Source organism: Corvus moneduloides, chromosome 7, assembly GCF_009650955.1.
Source record: "Corvus moneduloides isolate bCorMon1 chromosome 7, bCorMon1.pri, whole genome shotgun sequence".
NCBI lineage: Eukaryota > Metazoa > Chordata > Aves > Passeriformes > Corvidae > Corvus > Corvus moneduloides.
Genome location: NC_045482.1, coordinates 27,656,255 through 27,681,867, shown reverse-complemented (window position 1 = coordinate 27,681,867; position 25,613 = coordinate 27,656,255). Strand labels below are relative to the sequence as shown.

The following is a 25,613-nucleotide window of genomic DNA, read 5'->3' as shown; positions in this document are numbered from 1 at the left end:
CCGTTACAGTATAACTCATCCATGATCATAATCACTTCTTTCTTAAGTCCTGGAATCCCAAGCAGAAGTGCACATGTAACTGCACGCCTGCTTTTGCATATACAACTGCTGTCGCTGGAAGCATAAATTAAGTATGTATATTGCTATATAAAAACCTACTCAGTTACAGATGTGAATTTTCCTCAAACTCTTTCCAGCTTCTCCTGAGCTGGACTTCTGGCTTGGTGCTAACAGAGCTCCCTTTTACGCGCTCCAGTTTTTTACTGCATTCCCAACATGCAAGAAGAAGGAAACGCCTATTCTTAACTGCAAGCAACTCTACAAAATTGCAAAGGTGAAGGGAAAAACCAGCCAGAATCTTACAGTGTTTTTTACATTGACATCCCCATTCAGTCCAACTTTTGTGCTCAAAACTTCAAGGACATGCTTAAATATCACTGAACTCAGCAGGGACCACGGCAAAGCGCACTGGAAGCAGAGCATTGACACCCATGGGGTATGGAATGCTATTTGGTGAAGAAGGGGCTTGGAACCCTGCAAGGAGAATCAGGACCACCTGCAGGCAGCAGAACACAGCCCGGCCTCCATCCTCAAACAGATCAGTGGGAGGCTTTACCCTGCTCATCCCTGCTGGACACTAGGAATGGGGGCAGCAAATGACTCTTCAAGCCACCATGCAAACCAGAAAGCTCCAGTTCCAGCTCAAATGTGTAGTGTCTGGGTAGACTCCAAGGGGTGAAATGGGGCAATCATTGGAGAAAAGATTAAAAAAAAAAAGCTGATAAAGAGGAAAACAAACCTGACCTTGAGAACCCCACTAATGGGAGAAACATTCCCCCATGATAAACTGACAAAACTTTCTGCCCCAATTTTAAGGTTGAAAGGGACTTGCAGAGAAGTGGTGCCTACCCCATCTCTTGAAGTGGGCTGGATGGGGCTTTGAGCAACCTGGTCTAGTGGAAGTTATCTCTATCCATGGCAGGGGTTTGGAACAAAATTATTTTTAAGGTCCCTTTGAAACCAAACCATTCTATGATTCTATGGTTCTTCTGGTTTCTTGGCTCCTCCTGGTCCTAACAAGAGACATGAACTCTGCCTACAGCATGGAGCTGGACTGGTGGCCAGCACATGCACATATATACACACAGGGCTTTAGCAAAGTATTTTCAGAATAAAAAATAAAAAGAAGAGCAGAATCAATCCCTTTATCCTTGACATAGCATAAAAGAGGTGCACAACACTGAACATTTAATCGCACTTTTAAAAATCACCTACTGGATGGGCTGTCTAAAAAGGGAGAACAAAGCAATCCATGCCTTTTAAGTAATGGAATGCTGAGGAATGGTGTTAAACAAAATTTGCTGATACATTCTTGCCAAAACTGCAATAATGATAAATCCACTATAAAGATTAAAACGTCTATTTGCAGGGGAGAAACGGAGGGATCTGTGCTCCGAATTCCACTGGAAGCTTTTGAAATCCCACCCTTGAATAGCATAGTCTGGTGCCAAACTTCACAAATCTGCTAGTAACTACTTGCAAAATTACTCGAGAATCAAACCAGCAACAACTTTTGCTACCCATGGGTGTTGATTGTAACCACATCCAATAAATAAAAGAAAAAAAAGAATAACAAAGATTACAATAATGTTTGGTTACTATTTTCTTAATGCCCTCCCTTAACCAGTGTTGCAGGAACATAAAGACCTCCAAACTTTTTAAGGTTCATTTTCAGGAGGCTTCTGCAAGGCCAGGATGTTCTTCCAGCATTCACCAGGTCTGAAATCTTATAGAAGCAGGTTCTCTGGAGGGCATTTTATTAACAACTATGTCAGTAAATGGACTTGCGAGTCCTAGGTTTTCTTCATGGATTTGCCAAAATAAGCTTTAACAAAGAGCAGCTTTTCTGCTTCCCGCTTCTATTTATGTGCAGAACATGAATACTTTTTTACCTCAAAGGACTTGATTTTCTAAATCACTTTGAAATCCTCAAAAGCTGCTATAAAACCAGTTATCTTGACTGAGATCGAGACAGGAAAAAAGGGTATAGAAGGAACCCCACTGCGTGAGTTTGATAGGACCATGTGTGTGACCTCCGTGATGCTGCACAGGATTTAGTGTCTCAGGACCTCGCTCTCACAGAAGTGACAGTGGCAGCCCATCAGTAGCATTAAATTGTTTGGGTTTGATTTTGTTAAAGTAACAATAGAAAATGGAAAAAAAAATTAATTGCAGCAAAGAAATCAGATTAAAAATAATTTTCAGCAACAGAAGTAATATTTAAACAACTGGGGAATAATGGAAACCCACTTTGTAGTTTAACCGTATCAGTTCCATCTGTTATTTTAAGGGGTGAAGCCTGAACTGAGAAATCTGTGTCACACAGAGGCCGGCAGGTTTGTGAACTCTATCGGGAGCTGCTTAACAGTTGGTCTTAATCATTTTCCAAGGCACAAAGCCGAGATCAAGATGAATCTGTTTCCCACATTGTTTCCTCCCAACAGGGTTGGATTTCAGATTTGCCTGGATTAGAGTAAAGCCACCGGAATTCCCCACCTGGACATTAAGGTTGGAGGCCTTGATTTCAAAGAAAAGTGGTATGCAGTAATTCCAACCTGGCCCCATGGGACTACAACTTTCATTTCTAATCAGTGAATTGTCTTTGTGCAAAACATTTTTTTAAGAGGAGGAGGAGAAGAAGAGGGGAGATTTTATTACCTCTTCCCCTTTACTTTATAATTTTCTTTCAGAGCCAACATATTTTTAGCCTAAATACTAATGAATTAAAAGTAGTATCATTAGTTCACCTTTTCCAGAGAAATTAATAACAGGGCTGAGATTTTTAAATCCCATAATGTTCTTCCGCCTCACCCTGAATTTGCTCATGTGTTACTTTCTCGCATAATCGGCTTGGGCTCAGTGGCTGTGCCAAGCTGTGCTTTAGTCTCACAGCATGTTGTAACAGTAGTGACCAGGACCTGAACCATCTGCACCTTTATCCTACAAGTGCATTTACCCAAAGGAACAGCCCTACTTCAGCTCAAGAGCTGGAGAGAAAGAAGGTCGGAGCTTCTTAAAAGCCTCCCGCGCTAAGGGGAAGAAGGGGACCCCTTCTCTTGCAAAGCCAAAAATGTTGTGGCATGGTTAAATCTCTGCACAGTGCTTCTTTGTGCTCTTCCCCTCAAGATAATGGGCCCAGGCTGGATCAGCCACCCCACACCCAATCTGCAAAGCACTGTGGATGTCTTCAGCTCCTTTGTAGTGGGATGGGTCCTAGTACCTTTCCTCCACACCCTGCTCCACCCTCCTGAAGTCCTGAGCACAGACAGCAGATGCTTTGGCCAAAAAAAAAAACAAAAACAAAAACAAAAACAAACAAACAAAAAAACTAAGCTGCACCAAAAGGCTGCTTTTGCCACCACACACAGGGACCCATCAAGACACCTTGATACGAGTATCAATGTCCCACTGGAGGCAAAGATGTGGTCTGGAAAAGTCCAAGTGTTTGTCTGGGCAAACTCCAGCACATCTCAATGTTTTATCCATTGAGTTCCAGCTTCATTAGCTCCCCAAGAAGGTTTACCCAGACAAATATTTCCCTGTTCCAGACAGTCAGGTTCATTTTAATAGACTTTAGAGAAAGAGCTTTGATTTTGACCCCTACAAAGACCTACTTCTATAAGAGAGCCAGAAACAAAGGAAACAACAGCATTTGCATCACCCATGTGGCTGGGTGGAGTTTCCAAACATTACTGACTTGAATCTGGAGGATGGAGAGGGTTAGACAAGTCATCTCAGATGAGCCAGGATAAAATCTTTTCATTTTCTTCTGCTGAAGGCCAGGTGTTCCTAGCTCTCTGACAGGCAGAGGCAGCAGGGCTTGGGATGGCTGATGGAGTTACCACATCCACAGCTGCCCCTGCCCCTGCTTTGCTCTGAATCAAGTTATCCGTTATCAATCCACTCCTGGGACTCGAAAATTTACAACAGGCATTTAAGCCATCACCCAGTTCCATTTGCCTTAACCATCACTCAAGTGCAGCACTTGAGAATGCTGATGACAGACAAGCCATGGTCCACTCATCAGCTGCCACAAGCCACCCTAACCATAGCGTTCATTTACCTTAGCCATTGTGAAGTACAGAGAGAGAAAAAGTGAAAAAATGTCAGCAATTCCCCTGTATCTTCTCTCCATTTGCGATGTTCCAACGTAAGGTTGTTCTTCTGCAGGTCAAGAAGCAATTCCTGAAGTTATCGTGAGAAAGGATTCATTTCCCTCCTTTGGCTACAATATAGCAGTCCTGTTTCATTTCCATGGAGGTAGTGAGACTTCAAACAACATGCAGGACTGGATATTGTTACATACCAGTGGAATACTGAAATTTGGACAAAATCTCACACTCATATGGAAAAGAAGAACCACATCTCTAGACTTAGAACAATAACTGGAAACAAAAGCCACCGACCGCTCGTTCAAACAAGTCTGGTGTTTCCCTTGTTAGACTCAACCCCATATGCCACACAACAGACTAGCAAACCAAAGTGCTAAATATATGATTTAAAAAATTTTAAAAATTTTTACAGCCTCCTCATCATGATGTCGGAAGGTTTTGTAGGAACACATTTTTATCTGATAGCATGTGTTTTCAATACAGATAAATTTGGGCCTGCGTGTCGCTATTTTAGTGCTAACATTTACAAGCTTATTTGCTGAAGGCGATTTTTGAAGACACTTTGTCAGTGACCAAGTCCAACTTCCATTGAAGTTAAGTGGAAGACTCCCACTGACCTCAATAGGAAATAGCTCAGACGGTCAGGGCGGGATTCAGAGCTGCTAAAACTCACTGAAATGCCACAAGTTGAGAACAGATCTCTGAGAGCAAAATGGGTAAGCCCAGGAGGAGAACACCACCATAAGAAATAGCAGAATATCCATTAATAAACACATCAGGACATGGTACCATGGAATTTCCTCCCTGGCTGTGCCAGTGTAACAGATTTGCAGCCCATGCCACAGCTCACCACCAGCTGCTGCCAACAGGGTCCTTTGTGGGGCTGTGCACTAGTGCTTGTGCTCACTGAACCTGAATGGGGGGGAGCAACTAAAGCAAAAAAACTGCAGAAGGAAGGATGTTTCCGCAGTCCAGAGTGATCTTGCTGAAATAACAAGAATTATTCAGACTCCTGAAGTCAGGCACAGACAAAAGCACTGAAAGAATCTCACATTTACTATCTTCTTTCAGATAATTATTTTCCTCTAGTTCATCACAACTAGGAAAACTTTGTTTAATAGCTTCTAATATTGCTACCATGACTGTAACTGTACTTCCTTCATTTGAGTGGAGAAAGAGCTTGAAAAAACTCCTTGCAGACAGCTTTTTTTTTTTTCCCCTCTTTTTCTTGTTATAAAGTCTGCACTTGCTGCAAGGGCACAAGGGATGGAAAAAGTATTTAATTAGTATTTCCAGAAATATCCTCGCCTAACCCATAATGAGGTCATGCCAGATCATAATCCTCCTCAAATACAAGAGACAAAGTGATTTCCGTTTCATACAACATCCTTTTTTGGGTGCAGCATCGACAGCTTTTCTGTGGTTTCAAAGGAAAAATAAAATTGAGTCAGTCTGAGTGGGGGAAGTCCAGAAACACCTAATACACCTTCCTGTGAGATGAATTCAGCCATACCTCACTGAGGCCATACCTCAGTGAAGACACGGGTGGGATCTAATACAACCAGGAAGCTTTATTTTAAAGGAAATAAAAAACCAAACCAAAACCACAGCTCCAATTGCCATGTGCCCAACTGAACTCTTTTGAACTATCTGCTCGAATAATATTTCTCTTAAATCAGGGAGGGGTGTGTTTGGGCTACCTGTGTCTATCTGCCATTCCTCTCACCTACCAGAACCAAACCTGAGCCCTGGGTGGACCCTTGAAAACACGGAGTGCTGTGGACACCACCAGGCCGGTGGCCAAGGGAGGGGCTACATTCGCACTGGTGCTGCCAGGGCTTGGCTTGCACCAAAGAGGTGCTGGCAGCAGGCACAAAGACCCACTGAGACCAACCTTCTCACTGAAGTCATCCTTCCTCCCTTAGTGTGTCCAGCAACCAGAGGACTGCTGTGTTTTGAACACTCCAAAAAAAGAACCCATCCCTCAAGTGGTCCTTCCTGGACAGGGAAGCTCAGGATACACCGATGTCGCACAGCCCACCCCTCCTTACAGCGCACTTCACCAGCTTTCATTCATTTCTCCCTGCAATGAGCCAAAGAACTTGTACATGGAAAAAATACTAACTTGGAGGAAAGCTTCCAATCTCATCTTGATGAAGACATCAAGAGCTTGAAACCCCACCAGCTCCCTTAGTGGCTCATCCCAATAATTATTCAACTCCACTGTCACATTCAGGCAGGGAGCAGAGCTCAGGTAGATGCCCAGGTTTAGCTTGCAGCTGGCGATGGCTCATCAGCTTTTCCCCACCGGAATAAGGGGCCAGAGAGCACAAAGCATTTTCTCTCCTTCAATATTCCATAATTAAAATAAATCAGAAAAAGGACATTATCCACTGTATTTGCCCCCTTCTGCAAACACACCATGTGTTATTTCACTATAGAAATTGCCGGGCAAAGCTGATTTACTGACCAGCTTCAGGAGGCCAGTGATTCTCCAACCCTCTCTCCCATCCCCCAAAGTTTATTGTTGAATTCTTGGAACATCAAGTACAGAGTGTGAAATAATTTAGTGGTGGGGGGATTTTCATCCTCCTTCTCTATACCAATATGACTAAATTTATTGATTTTGGATTGCTGTAAATTATAATGTAATTATCCTGCTGCACAAGCAGCTTCCCATTCCAGAAATTAAAAAGCAATTCAGGTAAATGATCTTTAGTTATCATGGTGCATCCCTGCAGAACTGATTAAGCTGGGGGATTAGACGGCACACCAAAACTCTTAGAGGGCAGGTGACATTGAAAACTATCGTGTCTGACAATACAGAACTTCCTTGGGATGATAACGGGCAAAACTGCTGGTGTGGCGTTTTTTTTTTTTCTTTCCTGACAGCTTTGAGATGCTATCAACTTGTAGACCTCTCAGGATCTCTAACGGTCACTTACTGACCCTTTTCCAAAATAAACACACTTCCTTTGAGATGAGAATGCCATTAGGTGGGAAAATTTAAGAAATGGACAACATCACAAGGTGGCCATCTGCAGAACATTGTCACTTGATCCCATTGGATCTCAGGTGGAAAAGCAGCTCATGTGAGTCAGAGCCAGCAACTGCTTTTTGAGGTGGGAGACTGCCAGTTGGCACAAAAGAAAGCTCAGACCAGATTTCCAGACAGCTAAGGTGAATTTTCCAGCTTTCCCGACAGAAAGCTCTATCTGATGGGATTGCTCAAAGATCTGATTGACTGTAGTCACAGAAGATATACCATACGTTGCCATACGTTGCCAGCACAAGTGTTCTCAATCCCTTTGTCTTGCCCAAAGGTTATGTTTTGCCTCCCTAAATCTGCCTGCACTTCAGGCATTTTCCACTTGCTGTTCTATACTGTTGTGATGGCAAAGCAGCCATCATGAGGCTTCACACTGAAGGCAGCTACAGTTGTTGGCAGATGAAAGGATACGTGTGCACATAGTTTGCACATCATTAAGTTCGCAAAATGCTTTGAGGATGAAATGCGCTACATAAATATAACAGGTTATTAAATTTCTTGGTGCCTGCAGTGGTCTTCAATGGATTGTGCCTAAACCTCCTACTGCTTTTAGCTTCCTGGCTTTTTTTTACCCTCTTGCCCCAGAAGATTTTAAGTTTCTCCCTCCAGCCAAGGAGTCTTTCACACCTTCTGGTGGCCCCATGGAGCTGCTGTGCAGACGTGGGGAGTCTTGCCGGCTTTCAGCTGCGCATGTACAGTCTCTGCTCATTTCCTCTGAAAGCAGTGGCTGCCAGACTTGAAAGACCCCTCTTTCTCCCCCTGCTCTTCCCTAATACAGACCTTAATTAATACTGAAGGCTGCTACCACTTTTGAGTAGGACAGTGCAGATCCTCAGGATATTAGTCAAACACCACAGAGATTTATGAACTCATCAGCGTGACCAGGGTACTCAGAAAAGAAGCGAAACTCTTCAATTTAAAATTCTCCTACACCATCAGAAATTTCAACTTCATCTACAAGTTCTTCATACTGTGAAAGTTCACTAGTTCTGTTATTTCACTTCTAGTGAAGATTATGTCCTAATATGGACATTTTTGCAGCATTCAGCTGAATTCTGAAGATATATTATGTACCCTGGTATCCCTTTCTCCCGTTAAAAACAACCTATTAACTCAGAGTCTCATGAAAGCCCAAATCATATCTGGTATCTGTTTCTAGCAGAGATGGTTCAGCAACCTCTCTCTCCCCATCTCAACAGCACACAGTGCCACAATTACACAGGGCATTGTGGCAGGAGCATGGGACATCAGTGAAAATCTCTGTTCTTTTTTTGGGATGCATGCATACTTTTCAAATTTCCTAAAGGAGAGATTATTTGGTTTTGGCCCGGCATCTGAAACCACTCACAGGCCACACACAAGTTACCGAGTAAGCAGACGACATCCTTTTCTTAAATTCTTATGGACACAAACAGATTTTGAAAACATGTAGTTCAACCACCTCAGCAAATTGTTTCCCCGGTGTGTTGGTGTTGGGAGCCCCGTGCCCGCCCTCCCTCCTCCTCCTCACCCCTCATTCACTGCTTACAGCAAGAAGGACATTAGTGCTGGACTGAACCTGCTCCAGTTCTTTTATATAGATTTAGACCGTATAATTTGATTGTGACCACAGGCAGTTTTATTGCCCTGATTTATATGTAGCCTTGCAGGGGTTTGGGGTTTGTTTCCCTTTATTTGGTAAGAAAGTGAAACTCATAGCAGTTCCTTCCCTGCTGCAGCCTGAAGACAAGCTGCGGGATCTCCACAGGGCTGCCACCCTCCCTCTGCCCCTGCTGTGGTCTCAGAGGGGAATACACACACTGCAGGAGCTGGCTGAAGCTTCTCCTCCAGCACAAATCCTCCCTGTGGCCCTCACTGCCTCACAGCACTTGGCTTGTCCTGCCCAAGAGAATGGTCAAAGAGACATCCAGGGTAAGATGTTGCTGCTCCCCCATCCATGAGTGTGATACCCCAACAGAAACTCCTGTGTCATTCCCTCTCTTGCCTGCTAACTTTCCTCCCAGGGAAGTCAGTAAAAGGCTTCTTTGACCAAGCCATCACTTTTACAATCCAAATAGCAGGGGATAAAAATCCAGGCAGCTCTGCCATGGAGCTAAGGGAGATGTGGCTGTCAGGCCAGGCATGTTGCTACCAACCATCTGCATTCCCAGGGCACACTAAATCTGGGATCTGTATTAGTATTCTCCAGCAGGCATCTGGCAGATATTAAATACCAGCCTCCCCGGAGAACTTGTTACCTCCTCATGCTTGACTGGGTGAATATAAGTGAGCGCCGTGCTTGTATCTGCTACCTGAAGAGGCTAGATGAAGCCTATCTGAAACACGCCAAGACCCCATATCTGTCATTACCATACCAATTTCCTGAATGAAAATCCTGCCTTTCATTTAATCTGTCTTCTCTCTCATTACGTGACCAGAACATGCTGTACTAACTACAAAGACAGGTCAGTATGTGACTCAAAACCTAATTTCTGTTACTTACCTACATGATTACTGCCTGGATGAGCATGATGTTTTGGAATAAGAATAACAAAGCCCACCAATCGTTCTGCTCTGTCACTGGCATGTGAAGAACTAATTTTGCACTGGGCCATGGGCTTAGAGAAAAGGTTCATCAGAAATCCAGTCATCTCACCTTGGTAACCTCATCTTCACAATAATGTGTACTTTTTTCCAGCTTCTCTACCTTTTGTCTTTTTCTGCACCCAGCCAGTTTCTTCTTACACTTCTCTGAGTGTGCAGTATTTCCTAACTTTTCTCTTTACCAAGTTCTCCTCTTGAATATCCCACAAAAAGATGTCTCTTGGCTCAAACCATTCTTGTTTCTTACACCTCTGTATAGCAGCTGGTCAAGGGCCTTTGGATCCCTCTCATCCCTCAGCCCTCCTCCCGCACAACTGGTCCAGGCTACTTCTGCTGCTCTGTAAATTATTTTATCTGAGTAAAGCCTTTTGACTATAATCCACCATGATTTCCATGAAGGACACTCAGCTTCTCTCTACTACTCTGAGATCACTGGCACCTTGTGTCCTACCCCATCAAGCAATAATTTTGCAAAACTTTGAAGTAGAAATCACATTCTCCCTAGTTATGGGGTTCACACTGATCAAATATTCCTGGCATTTTCTTTTGTCTCACTCAACATAATAATTGCCTGGAAAAAGAATTTCAAAATTACCTGCAGAACTGTTACGAGAAAACTCACAGGTGACATGAGCCACCACCCACTTCATGTGCACCCAGAGGCAGATTGGGAATGCTGGGCAGACCTGCACCCTTTGGAAGTGTCTAGAGAGACATCATCCCTTCTTTGTGGTATCTATAACCATGGCTTTCAAGGGCCAGTTTCTTCTTCTCTTCTCGTGCCTTATTCAGCTGACATTGCCTTCAAATCCCCACTGGTTTGGGCCATCAGCTCCGTATCTCACAAAACACAAGGTTAAGTGAAGCAAATTCAGGAGGACATTTCTATTCCGCCCTCAGGACTTAACTATAGGAAGGTTTTGAGGTTGGAAAAGAATAGTTTTTCATTATGGCCACAGAAAGAAAGAATAAACTAAAACCCGATTGCCGATACAGGCACTGAGGAAAGGCCCTTTGGGCTGATACTTAGAGAAGCTCATTTCTATCCTCACTCAAGTGCTACAGAGGTTAAAGACCTGCTACAACCTGCGATAAAAGGTAAACCCCACATTAATAGGAAATGTGTTCCCCTCCCCCATTCCAAATGTATTTTTTATGAGTAAACATTTCTGTATTAAGACTTACTGTCTTCAAAGATCTCTTTTATGTCCCAAAGGTAACCATTTAAGTGTTCTTATAACAGCCGTTACTTATCTTTACAATGGGCAGTGTGTGTCAACTCAGTGTCTGAAACTTTAATTTTGCTATATATTTTTTAGTAACTACATATAAATCCAGCCTGTTTCAAGTGTCAGTGACACCATGTGACCAAAAGATAGCCTTGGATCTTATTTCATCTGCAAAGACATTGTTCTGAGTGGAATTAAAAGCAGTCCAAAAATTTGCAAAACTCTCAACCCTTTTAACTTGCTTGCAGAAGTGATGTAGAATGCACAGAGCTCAGAAAAAGAGATGCAAATGTTTTTCACACATTCAGTCATCTCATATCTATTTTAAGAGTTGCTGCTCCAGCAGTTGAAACACAGGACCCTGCAGTAAAAGATGTTTTAAGGACGTCTTTGTAACAGCACAGGAAAGTTCCTCTGGAGTTTTCAAAGGGAAAAAACTGCACCAAACGAGTACTGCCAACTCCTCTGCAGCTGATCACAGTATCAGAGCATGCATGTGCACAGCAGACTAAGGGGAAAGACAGCTGAAACTAAGTTTCTCTCTGAAGCTGTCATCCCATGAGAGTGATTTTATCCTTCCATCACCTTGCACCCAAGAGTCTAATTACAAAGGACTGTGCTAAGGTCACTGTCTATTGCTAGACTGGGTGAATATACATGTCTATTGGGTGTCTATTGCTTGGGTCAGGATGAAACCCTGAAGCTCTCCACGACTTCTGTAAATTCATCCAGGTGTGTTCAAAACTCCACCCAGGTACTTGGAGCTCACCCATAGACTATGCATGTAGGAAAACGTTTTAAGCTAAGAAAAATAATTTTCTCTTGTTTTGATACAGAATATTTACATAGCTATTAACAACATGATGTTTTCCAGCTGAGTTCCATGTAAGATCACCTGAAAAACTTTCTCACTTCAGAGAAAGCATGGCCCTTTGGAATACACTCAACCTCTATATCCCCAAACAGTCTCTCCACTACAGATATTGAAAGCACCTTCACTCTAAGAACTTAACCTTATCTTCCCCAACCCTGCAAAACTGTTTTATGGTCCCCTTTGGACAGCAGCAGGGTGACACCTAAGACATATGAACAAGGTAAGGCAGCACCCAGGGGCAGCAACACCATCTTGCAGGTGGTGGGGAGTGGGAAATGGCAACCTCCCCACAGTCTGACCCGTTAAGTGTTTCCGTGTGACCGATGCCATAAACATGCTAACCAGATGCTGATGGATGGGCCTGGAGGCCCAAAGAACAACCCGAGTTCATTATATAAATGAGGGAGCAAAGGGAAGTCAAGCAGCTTTCCCAAAATCATGAAGGAAGTTTGGGACTTCATCAGGAACTGAAACTAATTTTCTCCAGGCTCAGTTCTGTGCCCTCACTGTAGGGAGCCACCAAAAAATTGGGTATCTTCACACAAGCAGCCTCTGGGAGTCGGATCAGCTTCCCACAACACATAATAATTCCTCTCATTAAAATGGGACGTGCAAACCAATGCCTAAAGTCCTCGCCTTTGTGTTTCTCTGGTTTTACTTTATAGTGTAGCTGTAAATTCCTCTGAAAGAACATCACCAGCTGTACCTGCAAACCGGCATAAAGAGATTTAGCTTAACCTCAAGCCTCACTTGCAAGAAGGCACTTGCACACATTAACACAGGACATGGATATTCACACCAGCCAGGATGTAGGAGAGGATTCTGCTTAATTTCCCCCCATTGCTGCTGGTCCATCCCACAAAGAGCAGCCACAAACCAGGGTGAGCCTCAGGTAGAAAAACTGAGTGAGAAAGATCATTTTATCACCTCACAAACAGAACAAAAACTTCATTTGGGAAAAATCTAAATATTACGCAGCACTCCGGCTCCAGGATCAGTGGTGCTGACTCCTTATCACTCTCTCTTGGCTCTGAGCATCTCATTCAGTGCATAAAATCTCTGCTTTCTTTGAACGATTAAACTATTGTTGAAGCAGCACACAAAGGGCCAGGGGCTTAGAAGAAGATACCTCCTCTATTGGATGTTTTTCAGGAATGTCAGACACTGATCTTTTATATCAATACAACTGAAGCCATCAAAACATCTACTTTAACTGTTTACTTAAGGATGCATCTGTTGCAAGCTGTGATTTTTTCTGAAAATCTGTCAGTCAGGAGCTGATCACTGTAAGAGAACAGAACAGAATAGAACAGCTTTCTGGCTAAAATGGCACCATTCAGTCCCTGCAAATGTCGCTGTATTTTAAAAATCAGATACTGGTGTCAGTAAATATAAATATTTTGCTTTCAATGTTCCTGTTCTTATTTATGATTTACTTACAATTGGAAAAATTTTCAATGGGATGGCCTTAAAAAGATCTGGGATTCCAGGAGAAGAAAAGGGGTATTAAAAAAGAGAGGAGAAAACACCCACTGAGCTCTCTAACAAACTACAGAAAAGGCAGAATTGATTTCAGTTAAGTTTGTGTGAAAACCTTTTTGTTTGTGTTCATGTGGGATCACATTCAAATTTTTTATTTATTTTCATTTTGGACTCAGCCTACATGCCCAAGTTTTGCTCAGTTCTTTCCAGGAAGGTTTGCCTGATTTCAACCCAACACCACTATGGAAGTCACAGAACACCCAGCGCAGGTCATTTTCCAACACATGTAAAGTCACGAGTTTAACACAATCCTGAAGAAGTTTGCATGAAAATACTATATCCCCTTCATTCCTTCAAGAGCTAAATTTAAAGTCTTGGCTGAGGTTTTATTCTCTGTCATTACCAGTAAGAACAGAGAACTCATCCTGTCAAGCATAGTCCTCACACAGAATTCATGGGATATTGATTTCAGAATTTAAAGTTTCTGCAATTTTTGTCTCACATGGTTCTGGAAAAAACTGTAGCCCCAAATTATGAGCCCACTGTGCTAGGTACTGGACAAAGGCACTGCTGAATTAGTTTAAATTCAGTAATATCCTATTTGTGCTACTGAGCATTTTCATACCCTTATGCAACTAAGACGAACGAGGCTGACTGCTGCATCGTGATGTTCTCAGAGGCTCTGGATGATGCATAGACAACTTGTGTTCAGCTCTCCTGAAGGGAAAGAAACAACGCCTCCGTTTGGCAGATGGGCATGAGAATTTGAGTCATCTGACCATGATTACATGGCATATCATTGAGAGAGCAAGGGCTTTCTAGTGGATATGGTGAACCAAGGAATCTGGGCTAAGACCTCTCTACTATCATTGATGTCCCATGTACACCACATATGAACTTCTGAAGTTCCAGAGATAATCACTTCTTGACATCCCTCTGAAACAGCTCAATCCATTTCAGCCACTTTAGCACTGGAAAAAATCCTCTGTGCTTCCTGTTTGCAGAATGGGAGCAATGACATTCCCTGCCTTGCCAGGATGTTCATACGCAGACAGAGGCTGAAGTGTTGAGGCAGTGTGAGGGCTGCACAAAGCAAGAAATCCCCCCACAAGCCCTGGGCTCCCAGAAGCCACCAGACAGCACAATTCATCTTCTCTAATTATAAAAAATAATAAAAATAGTGCAGTGGAACTGGCTGTGTCCTCTCAGGCCTCTGCACCTCACTCATCACCACACGAAACCATGAAAACAGACCACCTGATTTCATGGGGGGCAGTTTAACAAGCTGAGGAACAATGCCAAGTCCTCTTTTCACTGCAAGGTCTATGGATGTCTTCTCAAGGCCATGCACAAATTCTTTAGGAGGTGCCGGGAATACAAGCCCTCTTTCTTGCTGCTGGTATTGGATGCACAGCATTTCTAGGAACATTTTTCTTTGCCACTCGTCTGACCTTGGGAGCAGTCCCACTGCTCTGTGCAGGCAGCCATAGAATGCTCTGCCAAACCCCATCAATTATTTAGCATCCAAAGGTAGACAATCTGTGTGATAAAAGGATGGATTTTATCTAAGGCTTGTTCCCCTTAAAGTGACTTACACAACTGGCCTCTCTAGTTGCTTCCCTTAACATAATTATTTACTTTTGCATTAATAGACTTCCTCCACTTGGGTTATTTTTAGGAGCTTTTTGTAGCCTTGAGAATTTGCTGTGGTTTTTTCCCTTGTCTCTTTAGTGGGGATTTTAAATTTCCCATCTCTGAATGGGCTGTTAAAACACTAGTTTTGCCAATGCTGGTGTAAAGCGGGAGCAGCTCTGGGAAGCAGCTCCCCTGGCTGTGTTGACATCTGGGTGTTGAGTTTGCCTCTGACTTGAGCAGCCATGGCGTGAGATTTCAGTTCAGGGCTCCCAGACTGCTCATAAGGCTATGGACTGACAAACATGAATGAAAGGCATTAAAAGATTAATGTAGTCCCACCTTAGTTCCTCACTTTAACCCCACTCTACAATTTTGGCAAAGTTGGGAAGTCCGGGATTTTTCCACCTAACATTAAATCAGGCATGAAGCCCTCAAGGGAATAAAGCAGGCACCTGCACAATGTGATTCACTCCACCCTAATGCAAAAGCATCCCAAACTAGACACCTAACACTTGGGCAGCCAACTTTAGACAAAATAACTCCCATCCCTGGTCCTCCCATGATTATGGCAGGCTGAAATGCCATGGTTAATGAATGGTGTTGGGAGAATTGATTTATCAAACCTGTGCAAATTCACAGATGTTCAGGCAAAAAGCTGTCAGAGATACTAAAATTTCAAACTATGGGGATGTGCTGGCAGAGGAGACAATCCAGGAGAAAATCCATTATCACCACTGGATTTTCTTACTTGACAGTAAATGACCAATCCACAATAGGTAAGTTTAGCACCAGTTAAAAAGGTTATATTTAGGTACTCTATGAGGGGCACTTTAATGAAGTCTAAGCTGGGTCCACAGAAAAGAAGACTTATCAGTATTTGCCAGATAAAATTTTGGAGCTTACAAAATAATAGAAACGTGGACGCAATTATTATTACAACTATTATTAATGAAAATATAATACACTCACAACATACAAAGGTCTTCCAGGTGGTACTTAATCGTTGGGTTCACCAGTGCCAGACCCAGCCTGTGAAGAATAACTTTTTCTATTTTAAATTCATAAAAGCTCTTCAACTTGGCATTCAAGCCTGCAGTGTGGTTAGGGATGAGATAAAATTACTCTGTCTTCAAAAGTGCCTTTGCATCTGTAATGGGCTGAAATTATAGGAACTTTTGCTATGACAGTGTGGGGGAGCTGTGTACAATCAGGGAACACTGATGTTATGAATCATAGAATCATTTAGGCTGGAAAAGACCCTTAAGATCATCAAGTCCAACCATTAAGCTGTTGCATCATCTAAGGGCTACACAATTTGAACCAGAAAGTCTGTAAACATTAATGGTTATCTACTCTGGGGTTGCACCTTTGCCCACAGGGTTGGCTACCACACAAAGTCAGTAGAGAGGCTTGGACAAGGAGTTTCCCCCATGAGGAAAAAAAACCCAAGAAGTCAGACTCCAATCACTCATTTAAGCAAAGCAAAGGATTGCCTAGCAAGGATGTATTGCTGACTCTTTTAAAGAAGAGACTAGGGAGACAGCATTGCAAGCCATGGATAAAGGAGAAAGGGCAGGCAGAAGAGATTATGTGTTTTTGTAGCACAGTTTGTGGCAACCTTAATTATCAAAATTCTGCCACGTAACTGAAGAACTAAACCTGCTGCTCCCAGAGAGCTCTCTGCCAGGCCCACACACCAGATACTGCTCAGGGAACATAACAGTGGTGCAGCATGGCTTTAACTTCATCCACCTCTACATGAATCCTTCTAAACTATCCCAAAGAGCAGCTGTCATGTGACCAACATGATTCAAAGCTGGCAAACTTGCCACTGTCTTTGATATCCCGTGACAGAGGAACAGTCTCAGCACTGCACCAGTCTGCCCAAAGGGACGTGAGTGGCTACACAAAAGAGACTGTAGGCAATCTGTCCACTCAGAAGGGCTACAGTAGCAAAGAAATACACTTTAAGACCCAACAGAATTAGTTTTTTGAAAGGCTGACAGAAACAGTCAGAGATGAAATACAGTTCTTGATTTCTGTTGCTCTTGTGGCAGCACTGCACTGAAGCCCTACCCAAGGTGGGGGCCACTGAACTCTGCAGTAGATGCACGAGAAGCAACAGTGGCTGTCAGGAGGATTTCTCAGTCTGAATTAGGGGATTTTCCCATCATTCAGTTTTAACCACTTGCCCCCTTCTCCCTGGGAGCCAATCCCAGCTTTTCTGTTAAACACATTCCTCAGCACTGTAAGCTGTACACAGCAAAGCAGTGCTGGGCAGGGAAGCTAAGAATGTGCTTGTACTGCTTACGTTCCTTTTCCTGGAAAATGTGAACTGAATGAAAAACATTATTTAAGAAGATCCCTGCCTCTCCAGGATGGACAGAGGAGATGACTTCATTGGGGCTGCTCTCATTCTAATTTGTCTGAGTCTCGGGCCACGCAAACTATATATTTTTTCAGGGCGCTGAGGTCTGCTGGGATGCTGGCATTTCCTCCTCCTCATTTACATGGTCTTCCCATAATCTAGCACTAAGACAAGCTGAACTGCATAAGGACTCCCTGCCAGTGCCACTTGGGGCTTGCTTACGGAAGACCTCTGGAGAGCGATGGGAGGTGCTCCCTGCCCTTCTCCTCTGCCTATGAAAGGGCTGAGTGTGCTACTTCTGCAGAACTAAGCATTCCTGCCAGGCCATAAATCAAGTGACCAAACTCCATCCCAATCTCTGATCCACTGCAGAAAAGCCCCATACTCTGCCTTTACAGCACACACAGGGCAAAGAGCTGTATTTCATCAACTGAAGCCTTAATATCAGAGGAGAGTCGTTACCTCCTGGAAAAAAAAAAAAACACAGCCAGAGTCTTACTAGTTCTGCAGCTTGGCTTCCCCATGTTTACACCAAATGACTTGTTGAACTTCATTATATACAAAGTATTTCCATAGATCAGAGGCAGGGAGACCTGTGCAGCTAACATAAAATAAATTACCACCCTGTGATAAATGGTTCTATTAGCAATCCAGATTGTTAAACTCAGATACAACAGGATGAAGGGAGCACTGCCCCATTCATTCTCCCTGCGGCAGATACTGAGTTGTAAATAGGTTATTTTGTGTGTAAATAACACATTAAAACTCAGCATTAGCCGTGTCTTTTGATAGAGAGGAAATTGTTCCAAATAAATAATTTCGGACAGGAATGTAAAATAAGCCAGATTTAATAGTGCATGCCTGCTGTAGCTGTGTTAAACATGACTAAAATGATAAACCCCAGAATATACTAATAGTAAACTATGCTCTGACATCAAAGTAATGAGGCTGTATTTTTACCCAGCTTTAGAAATGCTAAAATTAGTCTTGACAGAGCCAGACATCAGAAAAATGTTTCAAACATAAACACCATCAATTTGGGAACTTGGAGTTTGTGTCATGTGGAGGGTGGCGTGGAGAGGGAAAGGTGCATTCTGGGCCTTGTTAAAGTCAGACAGTTAGCATTTAGGAAAACTTGTATTTAATTTTTATTACAAGATGAGAAACTCATCTTCCTAAATATCTCTGCCTTCGAAAGAGTGGCTCATTTAAATTTCCCCTACAGCCATGTGCCCAGGCTTCCTCATGCCTGTAGGTACAGAGGACGTCCCAGTGCCAGCCTGGAGGACACAACACAGCCTCACTCATGCGGTGCTGTGCACCAAACCCTCCTACCCTACACAGCAATATGGACTTTTGCATTCAACAAAAGGATTTTCTGAATTCAAATTGTTACAAGTTGCCCTTCCAGAAGTGGAGCCAACAAAAGGAGAGCCTCTTCTGCAGATCTGACTCGTCTATAGCTCCTACACACTGCCATTATAAACAGTTCCCATCTCAGTCACACAGACACATGTGCCCCTACTGCAAGAGACAAGAGGCGCTGGCCAACATGACTTATGGAAAAATAGAAAATTAGGAGAGACTTCCTGATATCGTATCTGTGAGGCCAATTTCTGAACATCTGATCAATGAGTTACTATAAAAATCTGTCTCAGATGATGTTTAAAATGGCAGCTTCAGAAGACTAAAAATATAGGATGCAAATTTTTAATACAAAAGGACTCTTCGCTACTGGCAGCATCAACAATATCGATCTCTTTTCCCACAGCCATAACCTTATTTGTTAGAGGCTGGAAACATGTGGGACAAATATCCAAAGCAAGGGAACTAGAAATGCAGACTGAACATAGCATCTTATAATAATACAGTCTAAATAATAATATATTTAAATAGTTTTTCTTCAATTATTTAACTAATATTCAGCTTATTCCTTCAATTACATTAATTATAAACAAAACCACATTAATCTTTTAATTCCTACAAGTGAAAAAGAAAACCTTATGACCTGAGAAACATGTAAAACATGCTATGAGGGCACTCCTTCAGCATGACTCAGTAGAATAAAGAAGAAATGTGTTGCAAATTACAGTTGTTTGGCTCTGGAGAGCAGCTTGGTGATTTGCAGCACTGGCTGAGCCTCACTGCCACTTTCTCATGTGCTAGTACAAAGAGTAAAACCTCTGCAATAAATGAAATCAAGAGTTTGTCTTGGATGAGAATAAAGACTTGCTCATATGGCCTCAAAGCAGGGTGGGAAGCTCAGAGGCCCACCCTTTAAAGCTGATCCCCATCTCAAGCTGAACTTCCTAATTAATCTCCAAGCCTCGTTTGCTTTCTTCTGGAAAAATATGAGCACAAATACTCATAGTTCTGGCCTGTTGTGAGTAATTACTCTAGTTTAGGGAATCAAACGTTATATTAGCATGAATATCATGTAAGTAGAGTCTCATCTCTACCCAGCCTTTTGGTATCACCTGCTAGATCACACCTTGCAGTTAACTCATGTTAGAAGACAACTTTGTATTAATTCTCCTACTTCCAAGCACACGCACAAGCATGCTGCTCCCTTTCAGGAGCCTGTATTATGTCTAGCCAGAGTTCAAAGGGAAGCCCTTCGAACCACAAGAGCACATGCATCACCTGCAGAGTCCCGGGGCCAGCGTTCGACCACACGCTGCTCCACTGCTGCCCATTTTGGGTCATTTATGAGCACTTTTCTTCACAGCATGACATAGATTTCACTCTTTACATCTCATTACACAACGCTTTCATCACAATTCTCCTGACATCTTCAAACAATCCTCAACTTACTTCTCCACTTCTTCCTAATAAAAGGAGAAATATTGAGCCCATAAATCATTTTTCTCCAAAGGTGAGAGCACACTGCTAACAGAACATATTACACCGGACGCTTAAAAACCAATTAGGTCTCCAGGGATGCCAACTGGGCTGATGGACACTCCACCTCAGGGCATCCTCATTTGGATCTCTGGAAAGTTTGTGACTGCTTCCTCAGTGGAGGCACTCTCAAGGCAAGTGCCAAGTGGGGAGAAAGTGTTTATTCATAACAGCTATCTACAGGCTGTGAATTTTAGCACATGCTTGTTGGGGCCAGTCAACCCTTCAGGTCTGCCAGTCACTGAGATGATACCTCAAGTGAGCTGCCTCAGTAGTTCCTATAGCCTTTGCTTCTTCAGGGGTGTGCTGGGGATGCCAAACTTCTGCACATTGCTGTCTCCCTTATTTCTGCTTCCTGGCAAGTCTTCCTTTCTGCACTTTGTGCGGTGTTCACAAGGAAAGTGGCTCAGAGCCATCCAGGAGCACAAAACTGTTTCCCCCCAAACAATTTTGTAGAAGACTTTATGGTTGCTTTTAAGAAAAAGTTTATCAAACACATGAACTAATCTGATAGGTTATAATCTAGCCACTCCTACCTTATTCTGTACATCTGAATCTTCACAGGTCAGTGTGAAAAAGAAACCTGAGTAGCAAAGTTTATGAAAAAGAAGGAGAGATAAAGCAGATCTAAGCCATCTTGGTTGGAAACTATCTTCAAAATTCAGGCAACAGAAAACTCGAACTCTCCAGCTGAGCTAGGTAAGAAAGAGAGGAGCTCACGGAAGAGTCGTTCTGTTCTCCTGGGGTGATGGAAAACCACCCTGCAGTGAAGGAAGGGGAGGGGACAGGTTCATTTTGAGGTAGATTCTGGCTAGCAATAAAGTATATTTTAAAAAGAAAAAAAAAGCTGCCTGTGAAGTTTACACAGCTGGGGTGTCTCTTGTCACATCTGAACTGGTGCAGCCTCTTCTAAGTTTGCCTCCTTATATCCTGTCCAGAGAGGACACCCAGTCCCCAGCAAGGGCAGCTGTGGTGGCTCCCCAGCAGGCACAGCCTTGCCCACAGCTGTGCCACGATGATGGGCCCTGGCACTACTTTGGAGATGCACCAGCACACGTGTGCCAGAGATGGGGGTGTATTTTGCCTGCTACAGCGAGCAGCAGGAGGCAGGAGCACCACGCCTGCACGTTCACCTGCACACCAGAGTCACACCCACCAGTAGTGGCTCCATGCCCGTCGGTGTCCACAAGAGCTTCCCAGCTGACTCCAACAGCAGCAAGACCAAAATCTTGCTTAACACATTGACTTGAACAGGAATGCCACAAGTGGAGAGGTTTCTTTGTGAGCATTCTTGCACTGGGTCTGGACATTCCCAAACTCCTCCCTAACCATGAAATCCCAGCAGCAATGACTGAAGGCCATGTAGTCTGTTTAGCTCATTAGCAGGATCGCAGCTGGCACACAACACTCCCTCCTGACCAGGATAATGAGGTGCTCCCCATCTCCAGCCAGTCTCACCAGCCATTCTTTAACTCCACCATGGAGGAGTGGAGGGCACACTGCTGCCAACACTACGCAGCACCAGTCAGCTGGTGGCAAGCATTGATGGAATGCCCCAACTCCCCAGCAGCCACCCCTCACCCCAGCCCAGTTCTCTGGGAGTGGTGGTGACCCATCACACTCCAGTGACGTTTAGATGCCACGCAGTGACACAGCTGCCAGTTCCTCTGACAGCCAAGAACCCCAATAAACTCAGCATGTTCACAGGAAGACAGATGCCACCATACTTATTAAATTCTTACAGTCTAATGAAAAACACCCCTGCTGCTTTCAAGTTGTGGAAAACATAAAGTACCTCCTTGTGCCACTGCTGCTCCTGCTGCTGCTAAAGGAGCGGGTTTCTTCCCCGTCTCTGTAAAGCCATTGCCCTCCAGAACAGCACCTTTCCCTTCTTTTTTCCCAGCAGCTGTTGAAGCAGAAGTTTCCATCTTAGACGGGCATCTTCCAGCTCAGGAACCCTACAGGACATAAAACAAAACCAGATTCTGGTCACCACTCACAACACAGGCAAAATCAGCTCCATGAGGAAGGCTGATGGTTTGGCAGAGTTCAAAAGCAAACGGCAAGCAGCGAGGAATTCCAGGGTTTCTAACTCCAGCAGTGCAGCCAGTACAGCAGTCACAGGCACAAAGGCTGCAACCATGTAAAGGGCTGGGTGTTCTCACAGACCTACAAAGAACAAGACCAAAAAACAGTCTTTCCCCAGCTAAACTTGGTCTACACAGTAAAGTTTACAGGTCCAAAGGGCTTTCCAGGATTATAGGATAGGTGAGATGCAAATATTTAGCACACATAAAACTGCTTTATCCATCCTATACATGACCTAGACCTTCCTAAGAAAAAAATCAGCTAAAAATTTCCAATACAATTCAGATAAACATATATTTTAAATGGTTTTTTTTCTGTCCCACAGAGGGTGCTTATGCTGTGCGCTGGTTTGGAACCAGTGTCATGATCAGAACTTTTCAGCAGTGCTTACAGATAGGCCACAGCAGGTCTGCCATATCCCATCATGTTCTCACTGGTGAGGACTAAAAAACACCAATCCCTCTCTCTCTCCCATAAAAGTTCTTCTGTACTGAGCAATTGCATCTGAAAATCAGCTACAGCTTTACCCCCATTAGAAATGGTGGATTAAATGCTGTGAAATACCCACAAAACAAGAAGATACCAAAGTAAAAATAACCTGGGTTTTTAAACTTAAATTGATAAAACGTAGCAGCTCCTCAACTTTTTGTCAGCTTGACCATTTTTTCTGCACGATTCAGACTTAAATGGTCTCCCAAAAGCAAACATATGGGTATCCCAAGTTTAGTGTAAAAACAAGGTTTATCTTAAATGAGGAGGCATACTTTGTTTCTGAATGCAAATACTTTTGTTCCCCTCATTTTAACTTGTTTTATTTCACATGTCTCCACCTGACTCCTGCTTGCACATAACCAGCACAGTTACCTGGCACTACCAGCCTCAGGCTGGTCTTGGGAAAACCCACTGCTAATTCCTCTTTCCTTTCTAATTTTAATGCAGATCTGCAATTTTTCACATGCAAGTTTCAAATGCAAAATTTTCAGCTCCTGAAATACTCTGGAGAACGCTGGCTGTTACTGGAATTAACGGGATCAGGCGAAAAATATCTGGGAAACCAGAAAATTTTTTTTTGCATGTGTTGATATTTTTTATTGCCATTGTGCCAACTCAAAACTTCCCTCCCTTTGCTCTGGAGGACTGACTGACTCCTGAACATCTTGGATTAAAAGGCAAACTCTCCTAAAAACTTTAAAGCACAAAAATTTCAGGAATTCCCACCCTGGGAAGGACCTTGTGCACGGTGGTTGTGGAGGACTGTCACCACTGCCTGGGCTCTAGGAGAGTGGTATCCCACCAAGCAGCTGTGTGCTGCAGCCTGAGCAGTTTATCCCAGGAGCCTTCAGGCATGGCTCACGTTAATGGGGCAACGAAGTGATGGATCTGCGGCCACAGTCTGCAGCCATAAACTGCGAAGCTCACATTGGAAATGACAGGACCCACAATTACAGGCTTTACTGATGACACAAGGCTCCAATGAATACTGAGGTGGCCCCTCAAGGTCCTGCCCCGGCATGTGCTGTGCTTGCTGGCAAACATGGGATGGGTTCCTGGGGGCCAGGACTTTACAGTGGTTTAATCCAGGAATCAGGTTGGGTTACAGACCACGTATGAAATAAATACACCCAAACTGCAGGAGTATTTGACCTAGGTCTGACAGCCTGGGCTTCTGTTCGTTAAGCAAATAAACTTCAGAGGCTCTGTTACTAACCCCCCACCTGTTTCTTCTTAGTCCCTCCTTTCAAGGCTTTGCACTTTTGTTTGAAACCAGACGCTGGCCCTCGCACCCCGACCCCCCTTCTCCGGGTACCCTGACCCTGGGGGCAGCCCCGGCGGTGAGGGACCATCCTCAGGCACTGCAGAGCTCAGCAGCCAGCAAGGGGAAGGAAGGAACTGGTAACAGGACTTGTTCTGTGAAACATGCAGGTTAGAGCCGTGCTTTTTTTCCAGAGAGATGCCTGAAGCAAAATCTCTAAATCCCTGCCACAGACACCTCAGCAGGGACCCAGTTTTTCAGATGTGTCATTTATCTAACTGGAATGTGGCAGGAGATCATGCCTGTATTTGAAAATCTGGTCTTTGCAGCTGTAATGCTCTCTTTTCAGATGAATTACGACTTAAAAAAAATATTCAAGTGTTTGTAATAAGTGGTTGTATTAAACAGGTAAATCCTCAAATATCAGATTAGAAAAAAAAGAAAAAAAAAAGTGCAACTAGTCTGATCTCACAGGATTTAGGGTAATAAGTCTATAATTATTTTTGCTTCGTAAAGGTGCCTGGGGCAGAGCAGGCTGACTATGAGGTTCCAAGCTTTTCCTCAAGTCAGCAGCAACCAAAAGTCATTTTCTTTTCACAGCACCCCACTGCCAGAGCTGACCATCCCAGTCCAGGAAGACACAAGCATCCGTCCTGCTGGATCCTGCTCTGCTCAGAACCTCTGCCCACAGACCGGACAGAGACCAGTGAGCAAAGGAGGACCAACACCTCATATATGGGATTTCATATCCCACCCTCTGAGGTTTCAGAGACAGTGGCCAAGAGCTGGTGACCAGCAGACTTCCCAGCAGTGCAGCGTGTGACCAGGACACAGCACTGGAACTCTGGAGATTTAGGTCCCCATCATGGATCTGCTACAGTCTCCTCAGTGTCCCTGGGCAAAAAGCTTAACATCTCTCTTGCAGCCAGTTTCCACAGCCATAAAATAGGAAATAGTACTTTCCCCTATTTGCAAAGTGCTTTGAGATCCTTTGAGGCACAAGGCTATGGAAGTGTTTTTATTACCAGTATAAGAAGATATATTGGTGGAGGCAGTCAATCCACACTATCCAGGAGCACAACATTCATTTTTTAAGCAATACATACTTTGCTTTCTGTTCGATGCTAAACTTTTTCTGCTGCTCTGTGTCACACAGAATTTATAAATTCAATGACAGATTAATCTTAGCAGCAAGCCATTTGGCATGAAAAAGGGTTTCACAGGGAGCCTGCTTTTTCCTGTAAAGACCATGCATTTAGGAGTGACTATGTGGAGAAAGACCCTATGCACTTATTCAAGCACAACTCTCTGCCCTCCGTCATTACTCAGAATTAGAAAACCAGAATGGATTACTCAGATTTTTCCTGAGGTTTGTAGCTTTCTCTGCAGAAGGAGGGTTGGGTAATTGATTTTGACACTAATACCAGCACTATTCATATGCCCTGTAATATAATTCTGCAGTGACACTAAAAAGGCAGC

The 25,613-nt window shown here is 43.6% G+C and overlaps 1 protein-coding gene across 3 annotated transcripts in view; it reads right to left on the bottom strand.

Annotated features, from left to right (window-relative positions):
- Positions 1-25,613, bottom strand: part of GLI2 (GLI family zinc finger 2) — a 190,862-nt gene that overhangs the window by 119,876 nt on the left and 45,373 nt on the right. For all 3 annotated transcript variants that reach the window (XM_032114616.1, XM_032114615.1, XM_032114617.1), the window contains one exon: positions 22,089-22,251. In XM_032114616.1, coding sequence (XP_031970507.1) covers positions 22,089-22,221 — 133 coding nt within the window. In that variant the 5' untranslated portion in view covers positions 22,222-22,251. The remainder of the gene's footprint in view (positions 1-22,088; positions 22,252-25,613) is intronic.